Source organism: Phacochoerus africanus, chromosome 3 (assembly GCF_016906955.1).
Source record: "Phacochoerus africanus isolate WHEZ1 chromosome 3, ROS_Pafr_v1, whole genome shotgun sequence".
NCBI lineage: Eukaryota > Metazoa > Chordata > Mammalia > Artiodactyla > Suidae > Phacochoerus > Phacochoerus africanus.
The window spans coordinates 111,980,805-111,995,576 of NC_062546.1; the positions used below are offsets into that span (position 1 = coordinate 111,980,805).

At 37.8% G+C, this 14,772-nt stretch overlaps 1 protein-coding gene across 19 annotated transcripts in view; it reads right to left on the minus strand.

Moving 5' to 3' along the window:
• SORBS2 (sorbin and SH3 domain containing 2) overlaps positions 1 to 14,772 on the minus strand; it is a 208,128-nt gene that overhangs the window by 13,126 nt on the left and 180,230 nt on the right. For all 19 annotated transcript variants that reach the window (XM_047772394.1, XM_047772400.1, XM_047772396.1 and 16 more), the window contains 3 exons: positions 13,835 to 13,949; positions 13,621 to 13,749; positions 11,367 to 11,570 (listed from right to left, as the gene is read on the minus strand). In XM_047772394.1, the coding sequence (XP_047628350.1) occupies positions 11,367 to 11,570; positions 13,621 to 13,749; positions 13,835 to 13,949 (448 nt within the window). The remainder of the gene's footprint in view (positions 1 to 11,366; positions 11,571 to 13,620; positions 13,750 to 13,834; positions 13,950 to 14,772) is intronic.

Sequence of the window (14,772 nt, forward strand, 5' to 3'; positions counted from 1 at the left end):
TATTATTTTTTTTTCCAGAAAATGTTAGGTGTAGTACTTGCCATCCATAATTAGATGAAGTTCTCCTAAAAATAGGACCATGCTTATATTCGTAGACTTATGTTTCTCTCTTACATTACACAATTATTTTAAATATTTAAAGTATTTTATAAATTAAAATACAACTTTTCCTAAATCTAGAGAATGTAGAATATTTATGTTCCACACAAACACATGTGATAGAACATATAGGGTCGTAATGTAAAAATCTGACAAAGAAATAAACTTAAGGTGACCCAGAGCAAACCATCACACTGAGCCACAGGAAACTTATGGATGGATCATCCATATGAATTCTGGAAGAAGCTTTTTCTTTGGCTTTGGAAAACCCTTACATGAAGTCTAAAAATCTCCCCAATCAACAGTCCACATTCTCTATGGCAACACAAATCTCTGCCTCAGAAACAAAACCAGGTCTTATTATACAAAGCAAAAAGCTCAAAAATGAACTAAACTCATAGATATATCTACATTTTTAAAAAGTGGGAAAGGAAATCTTCACCATAAAGCCCTTAAAAGCTACAGAACCGTGGTCATGCAATGGAGCATGTAAAGTTAAACTAGGGGCCAACAGAATAAAAATGGGTTCAGCATAGGGAACTATGTCCAATCTCCTGGGACACAACATGATGGGACATAGTATGAGAAAAAGAAGGTATATACATATATATGACTGAGTCACAATGCTGTACAGCAGAAATTGATGCAGTACTGCAAATCAACTACACTCTAAGAAAAAAGAAAGTATAGAAATGGGAAAGGACTGACTTATGCAGAGATGAAAATTCACAAACTCCTTGGCTGTTGTCCTCAGAATTGATGGTACTGTTTAGAATCCATTTATTTTCAAGTGCTGTCAATGCTGTAGAACTATGTAGTTAAAGGGAAAGTAATCTGACCTTTGAGTTCAATCAAAGCTGCCAAGAGACTGGGAGTACCTAAGTCCAGAGAAGTAGCACTGGCTTGAAAAGGTCATGGAGTGAATGCACAAGAGCAACAAGGTATTTTACAACAAGGATGATGGATTAAAAAAAATCCATATAAACTGAACAACACAGAAGCAGATATCACTGGAAGGGTGTGGGTTCAGTATGTGATCGGCCATAGCTTTATTCTTTGCGCTAAAAATAGTCACGGGAAAGCAGTGATTTACAGAGAACATTTTCATAGAAGCACAAGATGGATGTGGAAGACAATATACACCATAGCCTTATTTGTACAGAGGAGAACTGGGACGTTCTTTTTGGATATGGGAAAAATATGCACACATATAAAAGGGAAGCACATTGCCCAAAGACTCTGGATAGGATTTTCATGTTGATCTGACTTCATAACTCATCATTGGTGGGTCATTTCCTTTCTTTCCTTCCTTCTTTTCTTCCCTGCTTTCCTTCCTCCCTCCCTCCCCTCCTTCCTTTCTTTCATTTGCCACACCTGGGGCATGTGGAATTTCCCAGGTCAGAATTCAAACCCACACCTCAGCAGCGACCCAAAACTGCTACAGTGACAAAGCGAATCCTTCACCTGCTGAGCTACAAGGAAGCTCCATGTATTTCCTCCTAAGGGTACTTCTAGTTGGACTTCACTGGTAAAGCACAGCAATGACAACTAAGGAAGAGCCAGCCCACTGAGGGGGGTGGGCAGGTGTTATGACCCTACCCTGTGGGAACTGCTGAGCCCTCTGACTGGTGAGCTGCAGGATCTCCTGGACATCACTGGGCTACGAGGAGGCTTACCCAACACAAATAGCTTGTTTTTTAAATCAGCCTGGAAAAGCCATAAGAAGTTAGTTAGTTCTTGTCTTCTTTGTACAGTCTTCAGGAGGAGTTTTCCTGTTTTGTTTTTTTTCCCCATGCACACGCAGCATGCCAAACTCCTGAGTAACTGCAGAGCGGAAAGGGTTAATAGTCTGCAGACAGCTCTTTGGAGGCTCAAAGTTTTCACAGCACAGGCATCAGTTTCTGCTTTAATAGGGGACTCACAGGCGGAGCAGAGAAAGATTTACAGAGAGAAGTTGGCATAGAGATGTTCGAATGCAACTTAAATGGTTAAAAATGCTTACAAGTATTCTATTAAATAGAAAGCGTAACAATTGAGTTCAAGATGCCCTCAGATCTGACTTGTCTTTTTTGTGCTTATTTGAATAGAGGCAAGGTATGATACGGGGAAATTTTGCTTAATACCCATCAAATTTCATAGAAAATGTCAATCATTCGTCACAGGCAAATGCATACAAAGGAAATACAGCTTTTCTGGGTGAAATGGTGAAATAATTAAATACAGAATATTGTTCTAACTCTAAGACTATTTTGGTATTCTTTCAAAGTAAGATTTTTAATATGACAGTGAATAAGCTAACCTTTCTTGTGTGTGAATATTTTTTATTTTCTTTCCATTAGTGGACAAGACCTAGTAATGTACCATCTGGTATTTGACTTGGCTTACAGGAACTTTAACAGGACTAAAGGACTTTAAATAAAAGCATGTGGTTTTCTCAACTCTCATTTAGGAGAAATTTTGTAATTGGTAATGATTGACCTCATATCTTCAGTCTCTGGGAATGAAATGCATCAGGCATTTTTTTCTTTAAGGGTTGTGGCAGAGAATGCTTGATGTTCTCCAGTATCCATTCTCTTCTTTGACATCCTCAGCAATGGGATCCCAGATGTTGGGTAGGCACAGGCCTTTCTGAATAAAGACTATTTTCCAACCTTCCTTGTGTCTAGATGTGCGCTCATGGGATAAGTTCTGACAGATGGGAATATGTGTAATTTCTGAAAAATGGCCTTTAAGGAAGAAGGCATAAGTTTCCCTCCTCTCTTTTTTCCTTTCTGTGGGCTGGAATGAGGAAGGGGCTGCCGGAGTTGTTGCAGCCACTTTGGACCTTGCAGTGGAAGCTTCTTGTTGAGTACGGTGATGTGCCAAAGGAAAATGGAGTCTCCTGGGGTCCCTGATGACTGTGGAGCCCTGAATTCCCTACATTTATGCATATTCTACTTTGTTTAAGCTAAAATTATTTTGAGTCTTCTGACACTGTATCTGCCCCAATCTTGACTAATACAAGGGTTCTTCTATAAACATCAAGACTTATAGAAGAAAAAAAGTAGCCATTGGAATCATGTGGATAAACAGCTGGAAAGATCATTTGAATATTCTAAGAAGAATTAGGGCTTGATTTCATGTTGGAAACTGTGCTTCAGGGAATCACCTTCTGATGAGATGGCTTTAGGGTGAGGAGACTTCCTTTTGGGACCATTATAACTGGAAGAAACCCAAGAAAGAGTCTTTCTATCCTTCCACAAAGCACTTTCACTGCAGTTTGAGTTCACATGTTATAAATCTCTTTTACAGAATATTCTTAGATGGAATTAGAAGCTCGGCTTATAGAAAGGCTGAAGATTACAATAATTTTTGACAAAAACCCTTATTTAAAAAAAAAAGATGCTGAAAAGACTAGAGAAAATATTGGATTCTGACTTACATATCAAACTAGTAATTTATATGTACATTTAGGTCTTCTGTTAATCTATGAAGTGGTGGTAACTTTTACTTTTATGGAAGATTTTGGATTTCACATGACAGACTTACATTATCTCAGAATATACTTTAAAAGAATAAAATTGCATTACATTTACATGGGTTAAGTAAAACAGTGGGTTAAGTAAAATAGGGGTTGAGGAGTTCCTGTCGACTAGGAACCATGAGGTTTTGGGTTCGATCCCTGGCCTTGCTCAGTGGCTTAAGGATCTGGTGTTGCCGTGAGCTGTGGTGTAGGTCGCAGATGTGACTTGGATCCTGCATTGCTGTGGATCCTGCGTTGCTGTGGCTCTGGTGTAGGCCGGCTGCTACAGCTCTGATTAGAACCCTAGCCTGGGAACCTCCATATGCCACAGGATCAGACCAAGAAAAGGCAAAAAGACACAAAAAAAGTGGTTGATAAAAATGTAATGATTTCATTCGTACTACACCGTGCCTATTAAAACGTTATTAAAATTTTATTTTCTCTTTGCTTTTGTGCTAGGTTACTTTCCCTCTTTGTAATGAACATAATTTCTAACATTCAGATGAGAGAAATAGGAAGCCTTCTTTAAGGATTCACATCATCAATTTGTTACCGTGTCAGGTGTGGATTAAACTATAAATAATAGCCTAAAATTTGTAGTTGAATCAATTTGTATTTATACTTACAGGCATAACTTCAGTCAACTTATATTCTTTCTATGACTACAAAAATAGATTTATAAGCTTTTCAAAAAACTCAGTGGGATCAAAATTAACATTTGCTCTCAAAAATGAGATAAAAACAGAAGAGACAATTTCATTGTACTGGAATTAGTTATTTGATGTAGTTATTAAAGTGTTCTTTAAAAGCATTGTTGCTGTGAATGCATCCATTCTCTCATATCATTCTGCAAACAACTGAAACAGGAAGAATGTATGAAATGAGCTTGTTTTTTTCAGGAGAATAAACCTTTAGATTCTAGTTTTGTCTTTAATACTGCAGTGGTGAGTGTGCCATCTCTCTAAATGAGAGAACTCTGATTGCCAAGTTACTTGCTCACTTATTGACTAAGCATAAAGGCTGAATAACAAGTAGGGAAAGACAAGGAATAAATATTTTGGCCTTAAAAAGAAAATCACGGAGAGACAGAGAGAGGAAAAAAAAAAAAAAAAAGGCAAGTTCTTAGTCTGAGACCCTATCTAAGTATTATTTTAAAAATTATCCTAATTATTTCCTGCCAGCTAAGATAGAAATCTCAAAGGGCAAAGAGCAATTAGTCTCTAAAATATATTACATTTTCACAAAGACTCCTTTTCTACCTAAGATAAAATTCACATAGATGGACTATTTTGGTGGATACATTTGGTGATGGGGGCTTGGAAGAGTGTGTAAATGTCACTTGTTAGGTGTTGGTACTTCCTCGTTCAAAAACATGACTCTACCAGAGTCTTCATTTTTTCTTTTCTTTTTTCTCTTTTTTTCCCCACTTATCTGCAGAAGCTCTTATTTCAAGTTGAGAAGATTGAGTGTGAGGCCGAGTCATTATTTGAAGTCCTTTTGTCTAAAAGAAAAGGTTTCAGGATCATTCTGAACACAGAAGTAAAACTTTTCTGTGATGTATTGAGTTCATGCTGTGGTTGTCATCTCTTTCCAAGGCCATTCATTAATTTTGTTAAAAAGTCTTTTATCGTGGTATCCTAAGAGGGACTTAAATACCAGCAGAGCTGCCAGCCAGCCAGCAAGACTCAGAGATGGATGCTTCGTTAACTGCTACAAAAGGAGCCTCCTTCCCACATCCTCATTACTTTATTTCAGTTTTGTGGAAGAACAAGGCTCAAGTCAGTGCCAGAGATCATCCAGGCCTCAGGCTTTGCTGAGCATGCTGATTAGTTGGGAAATTTGGGAGGCAATGAGCCCACTAAGGGACAGAGGCTTACACCTTGAATGGGAGGGTTCATCTGCTGACCCTCAACTTAAAAAAAAAAAAAAATCTAATGATTACTTTTTATTCTTACATAAATTTTAGTTTGTTTTTCTCCTCAATCTTAGTTGCTATGCACATATATCTTTTAAATTTTTGGACAGAGTCCAGGTTAATGATGTTAAAAGTTAGCAGCTAATATTGAATGACTTTTTAGATCTCATAAGATGGCACACATCTAAATCCGTACATCTAATTAAGTAAGCTCATTGAAAGACATGCAATAAACCACACTCAAGATGCAGTTACCTTTGATTTTGGTGAACTTATCTCCTGTTGATAAGAGTATTTAGGGAGGAGCAGAGATGAATAGGGCTGGGTAGACTGAGAAGGTGTGGGGACCAGGTCAGAGGCAGTGGCCAAGGAGGAATAAAAGGGAGGGGAGGAAAGCAGATAGCTGGGGAGAGATGTAGACGTTCGGTCCCCCGAAGAAAATGAAGATGGCTTAAATATTGAGGAAAAACAAGATGCGATTATGCTTGTGTCCAGAATGAGGTTACATGCTTTTTAGAGAATTTCCCCCACAAAGAAGTAATTTTAAAGTTACCGAATATCCCAGGGGTATATGTAACATTTATGACAAATTCTTGCTTTGAAAGCACTAACTCTTTCTCTGAATTTGATCCCAAAATCCCATTGGGGATGATCAGTTTCACCTGTATGACATAAGTGGCTGGCGATCAGAACCCCCATACTCTACAATTTTATAATGTTATCTGTGTGAAGGCAAAGGTATACCGCTGGGCGATGACTCTTTGTAACTTTCTTGAAAAGTACATTACGATTTATAAATAGTTTGTTGCAAAGCTAGGGAAGTTAGGACCTCTGCGTGTGGGTGTGCAGTGCCTGGTGGGAACTAGTTGTGAAACTAACTCCCTGAGCCCCACACCTGGGGTCCTGCCTGCGCTGGTAGAAGCAGTTCCTGGAACCAAGCCATATATCTAATACATCTTAAAATTGATTAAATTGAAGGGGAAATTAGTTATTTAAGTAATTTACTTAAAAGTGTGTTAGACTTAACTGCCATGAGTGAATGATCTTTATTAATGAGCAGTGTGTTTATTTTATACACATGCAGGTGTGGCTGGGTTCTCTGTCCAGATGATATTTTCTCACCTGGCTGGGCAACAGCCAAGGCTCCGGGTTTTGTGGGGGTCCAGTGGCCTTATGGGCGTTCATCATTATTTACCTCAAGAATACCCTGTACAGGCCAAATGCCTCTACCTTTGTTATTGGTAAGATCCTAATAGGAAATTATGCGGTTTTAAAAATGATCTTCATTTTTAGAGATTTCTAAATAGAGGGGCCATGGGGGAAAGTGACTTGTATAATGGCATAATATGAATAATTAATTTTGTTTCATAATTTCAATATTTTCCAGTAATCACATTTGCTTTTCAAGTCGTACATTAAATATTTGAAATATCAAGGTTTGTTTTTGTCGTTCGTTTGTAAGGCAACAATGCAGGCTGCCACTCTTAAGTAACCACCAACTTGAAGAAATGACCTCTTCAGAAAAAGGGAATTGGAGTATATCTTTCTTTTTTGTTTGCTTTTCTTTCTCTTTCTTTTTCAAACTGCTACTATATCAAAGATAATGGCATATAGTTTTCTTTCCTGGAGGATAAGACTAGCCTAATCTAAACGAATCTCTCTGGGTATCAATTTCCTCAACTCTAAAGTGGGGATAATAATATAACTTACCCTGTTGAGTTTTGAAAAGTAAAAAATGTAGTATTCTTAGAAAACTGCTTGAAACTCAATAACTATTGCTATTATTATTAATGTTAAAATTAGAAAGACTTTAAATTACAAAGACTATTTAAATATGAATTTATAGTAATAAATAAATAATGGAATACTACCACATATTTACATCATCTTATTAAAATTTGGCATGTGGCCATCCATCCCTCCACCCCCACCTTGTACAGTGCTTGTGGTTTCTTGCATGGAAACCTTCTAAGGCAATGTCAAAATGGATGTTTATTAATATAATTAACTGTACTAGCTAAATGTACTAAGACTGGTTAGTTCTTTGGGAATTAGGCAAAATTCAAGTACCTCGTGACTCATTTTTGCTGCACTGCTCTCTTCCTTAGGGGTCCTAGGATCTGTGGGGTTGGCTATCAGATATTTTAAGCAGTCAGGCTTCCTCTCCTCTTCCTCCTCTTCAATGTGCAGGCGTGGTGTCACGTTTGTGCCACTGGGACCGTCCCACATGGCATCTGGTTCTTGAGATTCTGGCCCTCTTCGGATGCCTGCCATGACCCCCTCACAGCTTTCCTCATTTTCCTCTCCAATGACAGGAAGGATGTGGGGCAAGGGACCCACATTAGTGTGAGCAAAGGTCACAAACGTATCACCCAGGACTTCGGGAATTTTTGCAGGGCCTGCAAAGCCCCTTCTCATTTTTGTCAAATCTGCAAACTTGTTTTGAGGTGTTTTTCTGGGATCCTGAAGCGGCATTGCCTCAGGAGGCTGGGCTGTAGCTGAGGTCATCCCCGTGCGGGGGAAAGTTAGCAGAGGAGAGGGTGATTTGACAGGCACAGATGCCAGGGGCACTGGGAAGAGAACAGGGGACTCCTCCTTAATTTCAAGAGCCATCTCCCCAAGGGTATTTGGTTTGGCTTGGTCATCTGGTAATGCCAAATTGCTAAGCTTCTCTAGTTCATCCAAGAAGCTGTCCAGAAAAGGAGTTGGTGTTGGGGCCAAAGGCTTTGCCGGTGGACACTTGGCTGTCAAGGACAGCCACCCTTGGGTGGTTCCCTGGAGCGCTCCTTTATCTGAGCCAGGTGAAGCTTTGTGCAAGAGAGGGGGCACTGGTTCACTGGAAGCCAACTTAGAAATGAGCGGGGATTATGCAGTAAAAAAAAAAAAATGCACACAGAGACAGAGAAATGCAGAAAAGTATGACAGTGAATATAAAAAATATTTTATGCTGTAGCCTAGATTTGCTGATAATTTGTTGAATTTAAATACATAAAATCATTAGCATGTTAACTAAAGATTTATCTGAAAAATGAAACTATGCTAGTATTTGGACTAGGTCTATTAAATATCAAATGACAAGATAAAGCTGTCGTAGAGACAGCTTTGATAAAGACAAAACAGTAAAATCTTAAGAGATTTAATAAACTAGTTCTTTCAAACTGGGTTTCCATATATTTGGTATAAAATGACTCTGAAGTAATGTTAATGTAGAATGAAAATAAATAATTAAGCCTTTTTATTCCCAGATTTTATTTAGTATTCTTTCTTCCTGTGCCAAATCTTTTGAACTTTTATCATTTTCTCACTTACTTTTGTGAGGTGATTATAGCATATGGCATAAAATATTTTTACATCATTATGCGTTAACACATTTCTAAATGAATCAGCTCTGAACAATATTTTTTAAGAATAGAAACCTGTGATCCAAATGAGATTGAACTTAACATAACTACCACTTCAAAGTTTTAAAAAATCCAAAGTAAGAAAGTGGGCATATGATGTGAACAGGGACTTCCATTCTCCTTTTCTAAAGCTTAACATTTTATGTAAACTAGTAGAGGCCAAATTTATGAAACTATCTCCAGAGGTAAAAATATATTTCTGTATATCTTAATATTATCGCTATATTTTGGATATATTGAAGAAAACAATTTTTTATGTAAATTCATTATAAGTTGTTCTAGAAGTGCTGCCTCGGAGCATTCTAGTACGTTTATCTATTGTTGTTAGACTAGGGAGGATGTTACATGCTACACACATGAAGACCTTGAGAGAGGCTGGTGGAAGATATTTTACCGTAGTTCTTTCTGGGTAGATGATTTGAGTTTGGAAAGAAAAAAATCTTTAAGAAAGATTTTGGAGATGAACTTTCTGATTGTTGTTGTTGTTTTTTTTTTCCTTTTTAGGGCCACATCTGCAGCATATGGGAGTTCTTGGGTTAGGGGGTGCATTGGAGCTACAGCTGCTGACCTACTCCACAGCCACGGCAACTTGGGATCAAACCACATCTGTGACTTACACTGCAGCTTGCAGCAGTGCCAGATCCTTAACCCACTGAGCGAGGCCAAGGATAAACCTGCATCTCAAAGGACACTATGTCGGGTTCTTAACCTCACTGAGCCACAACAGGAAAGCCTGGTTGACTATTTAGGGTGAGACTTCACCGGTGCACTCAGCACTCTTGGTCAACTTAGTATGGATCAATGCACAGTAAATTCTCCACTTAACCTTTCACTTCTGTCCTATAATAGGAATGGGACTTTAATAGAACTTATTTAGATTTTTTTAAAGGAAATATGATGTCATGTCACCATGGGATGGGCCAAATGAAATGAAGTGTCACAAAACATTTATGAGCACTCTTATGGAAGAGTCAAGATTCAAGGCTACATAGCAACTTCAGCACTAGAAATATTCTGTGAATGGGGAAGAAAGCATTTTAAATTCCATTGTTCTCATGACTACCACTGTCACAATGATACACACTGCTTCTCCTGTTCCAATGCCATTACCAATGCAGTTACTAGTATACATGTTAATGGGTTCAAAGTGCTTAGCTTTACAATGGACTTGCTTCTGCTGAAAGTTAAGTATCCCAAGATGCCTATATCACAAAAATATACCTATAATACAAACATCGTCTAACTGTCCTGTCATCCAAAAGCATCAGTATTGGATTCTTACGATACTAAAAGCATAAATATGAGAAATAATATCAACCTACATTTGATTGTGCCCTAAAATAAAGCTAGTATGTCAAGAAACATGATTTGAGTGTGTCTAAGAGTGATTCATAAATCATTTAATGAATTCCTTCTTCTATTTACAAGTATCAGTTAGAAAATAGGACATTTAGTATATTTTGGGTATCATGGTTTAGAAGTACATTACAGCTCTTTTTCTGAAGATGATTCAATTTAACACTACTGAGAAGTTTCCTTCATTAAGCCAATAACATCAGAGCATAGATGACCAGTTGGTGAAACCATTAAGTACCTTTTACATTTATGGTTATAAGATTTTCAGCACATTTTTCCTGGTAGTGAGACTAAAACACTAATTAGTTATTAGTGAAATATGTACATTTCTCTATTTATAAAATGTAAAATATGATATTCTAAAGGAACTTGGGAAATTAAAAATATATTTAAATCATATTTACAACAAAGATTAAAACATTGTGATCTAAAATATTACATTGCCATTTATTAGAACACTAAAGAAGAATTTCTTAAATTTTGCATAATCCTTTGTAGATACATGCTTATTATTTCTTAGAGACTTTTATTTGAAAGCACAGTCACTTTGAAATTTATCTGGTAGTTCTTTTAAGAAGACTGAATGGTGGATAAGACAAACATGTGGATGAAAATTCTTTTTGTCAATAGGAGCTACTGAAGGTAGGGTGTTAATCTCTAAATGCCGAGCTCTGCTAGTGAAGTAAACACACTAGAGAAGATTCTGGAGAAATTTATAAGCAATCACACAAATTGCAAAGTGCCAAATTGTTCCATTATCCAATGATAAAAGATTGAGAGTAATTACCCAGCAATCCAGTCTTTAAAGAAAAGAATAAATAAAATGCCTAGCTCTTTTAAAAGAAAGTGTCTCTCTTAAGAGAGTGGATTCTTTATGTAGTTTCCCTTTATGTAGCTTAAACCTTTATGTCAGCATCCATTAGAAAAATGAATTATATTGACTTGACCTGGCACACACACTTGGAAACAGAACACATAAACCTTTTGCTTTGCACTAGATGTGGTGTTGTAATCTAATGTCCTAATATCACGTATGGATTATCTTATTCTGAGCTCCCAAATATTATACTAAAATTCTAGAATGTTTTCTTACCTTATTTGAACTTAAGCTGTGGATTCTATCACTAGAATAGCTGTGGGGTATTGGAGGGTCAGGGTATTCCTCAGCACCTTTGGTTGTATTCTTCTTGATGACTTCTACATAGGAAACAGGGAAGATGCCTTGTCTGTTGGTTCCTGGAATTTTACCTTCATACCAGTTTTGATCAACCCTTTTAAGAAGAATAACTCTATCTCCCTGTAACAAATATTAGGAAAATGCATTATAAATACAAGTGTGATGACATAAAATTATAATTTATCAGTATTTTCTAATTATATTATAATTTGTCAGTAGTTTCTAATAAACAATTGTTTTCCATCTGGGAAAGTCTTATATCACCAGTGTTTTGTTTTGTTGTTCATTAGGAGAATGCAACTAAAGCCTCAGAGCTTCCTCCCAAATTATAGCTTATCAACATATATTCAATTTAATCATCTATTCATGACATTAAAATCTTTCTCAAGGATGCTTGCACTTATCCATGTTCATATTGGTACTGTGGCAAATGACATGTGTAAGTTACTTCAAAAAGCACAGTAGTTTTAACAGGCAGTGTGTCGATGACAGTAGCATCATCTGATGACTGACAGAGTCAAGGGAATGACCTTCTGTAGGAGGAGCTTCAGAAAAGTGCCTCACAGCTTGCTGTGACAGTGTGGCAGAAATGAGTTACAGCAGTCAACCTCTAGAAGGGATGATGCTGGATAGCATACCATTTTTATTCTTTAGCTACATGTGTTGAGTAGTAACAAAGAGTGATACTAACAGAAGGGAGTAAAGATAGCATCTTGCATAAACCATAGCTGTGGCCAGGGATGATATCCACCTAGTCTGCATCCAGGTGATGTAACACCAGCATCCATTCTGATGAGTGGGTGGCTGTACCATGGCAGTCAATAATATTTTGATAGAACCCTTGGCTTTTGCAGTGATAGAACTTTGTAACAACCATTATTCTCACTACCTGCAGGATCAAGCCAATACCACAAGACCCAGTTTACAGTTTAACTCAAAACCACACGTGTCCCAGAAATGAGTAAGTGAGAAGTGGTTGAAGAGCGGACACTCTGCAGCTGTATCCAGCAGGTAGTACAGATAGGGCCTGCCTGCTGACGATAGGGCAATGGGGGAGATGCATGGTCAGAATGTCAGCACAGCAGGGAGCCTTCTTCAGGTGGTACCCAATGTGTAAGTTTTCTACTGCCAGAATGCTGGATGGCTTATATAGCCTGTCCCTCCACCAGAGAGCAGAACATATTGAAGAAAAGTGAATCTCCCTTATCTTAAAATGGCACTGACTTTCTCTTTAGCACACTGTTGTTGCTAGGCTGTGACTTGAATATAAACTGCATTGGCAGAAGCTTCTCTTAGAAGTATGAAACAAGCTGATACCATCCATGTAATGCGTGTTGTAGCTTGGAGGGAAGATGATAATCAGTTTTGATGTAGGACTAGGACTAAAAGGGGAGAATGAAATGAGGTTCTGCCAGGACAAGAAGAGTGGCATCCCCTTCACTGCTGCTGGCTGAGGATTTCACCTGTAGGCAAGCGAGGTCCTAGAACCACCCCTGCATTTTACTATCTGTGTTGTGTGCAGACCTGTGGTTACCTCAAACATGTGTATGTGGTTTCTTGGCAAATTATAGCTCATTTCATCATTCCCACCCATGTAAAGTTAGAAAGAGTTCTTTTTGATGTGGTTAGGAAGAGATGCTAGAATTGGAGAGGTTGCTAGTGAAGTTTGGGTCAGTTGCAAAACCTAGAGAAGGCTGATCAAGGAGATAACGCCACACTGGTGGCTCCTCAAAAAGGCTCCCCTATAAGATCTTTATTGCTTTGGGACCATTTGATTCCAAGATAACAGAGAAGTATGTATTGGGACATCTCTCTCTCTTTTTTTAATTGAATAATAACACAGAACAACAATATTTTGAAGTGTATTAAAATGTTGTTTTCTTTTGATGTTTCCACATGTATAGCTCCTGGTATTGAGCCCGAGGAACCCCTTGGAGAGGATTTGGAGCCTCCCAGTTAAACCACAGGGGTAAAATCTCCTGAGAAGCTCTGCATCCCACAGGGACCTCTTCTGGAAGGACATAGGAGCAGTAGGTAAGGGTGACTCAGGGCCTAATGGAGTTCTTTGCAGAAAATGAGGAAGACACAGAAATGTCTAGGGAGAAGATGACCTATTTTGGTTCTGAAAATATGCATTCTTTCAAAGGCACCAATGAAGAACGCAGGTTACCTTTCTCAGTGATAGCTCCACATTTGTGTCCGCACTGAAATTATATTTGGCTACAGCTTCTCCGATTTCTCCAAGATGGGCTGGGGGAGGTGGTCTTGCGGGCTGTGCTTTCTCAGGAGGTGTGAGTTTCTATGAAGGAGAACAGTTCTTGATTGTTGACCCATGCTGACTTTGGAAACAACCACCACGTAAGAGGGAAGGGGAGAGGGCTTACCTCCACGTATGAGATGGGGAAAATGCCCACTCTCCCGTGGTGCTCTCCCTCATACCAATTTTGATCAATTTTTCTGAGAATGTAGACGGTATCTCCTTTCTTAAATGATAGCTCCCTGGAAGAGATAACGTTCACATGTTTTTTATTCTTGATGTATAGCCATTATTCTTAAGATCAACATTCTCTCTAGATCTGTATTTTGGCTGGAAAATATAGTCCTGATATCAAAAAATCCATTGAGGCCAGTTGGATAAGGATTTTCCTTGAAAATTTTTTAGAATTTACTTGTAATGCTATAACTTTAGAAATGCTTTCAAAAAGAGCAAGTAAAACATCACATCTGATTGAAATCACAGGCAGATTAATATGAAACTTAAAGGCAGAGACAGACTATAGCTAGCTATTATTGGTTTATAGTAGAGGAGTTGTGATACTTGCCATAATGTTGGATTTGTTCTGCACTGCACTGATTTTTTTTTGTCCTGAAGCTAATTAGCTAGTTACTTCTCTCTCTTTCTGTCACCTTTTGATATGCTAAAGCTTACAGTGAGGATACCAATATATTTAGCCTTAGTACAGAAGTGCCAACATGAGAAACAAATTTTATTTATGGATCCTTTAAGCTGGTTGATAGGTATTTAAATAGACTATCTCAATAATGAATATATTTTGTGAAACAGAAAAGATTTTATACTTTGATTTTTCAATGAGCCACAAATATAAACATTTTCCAACTGAAGTATAATTGACATGTAACATTATATTAGTTTCAGGTGTACAGCATTTCAGGTGTACAATATTTGTATATATTGTGAAATGACCACCACAATAAGTCAACACCCATCACCATACATAGTTACAAATATTTTTCTTGTGATGCAAACCTTTTAGATTTACTCTGTTAGCAACTTTCCAATATACAATACAGTATTATTAAC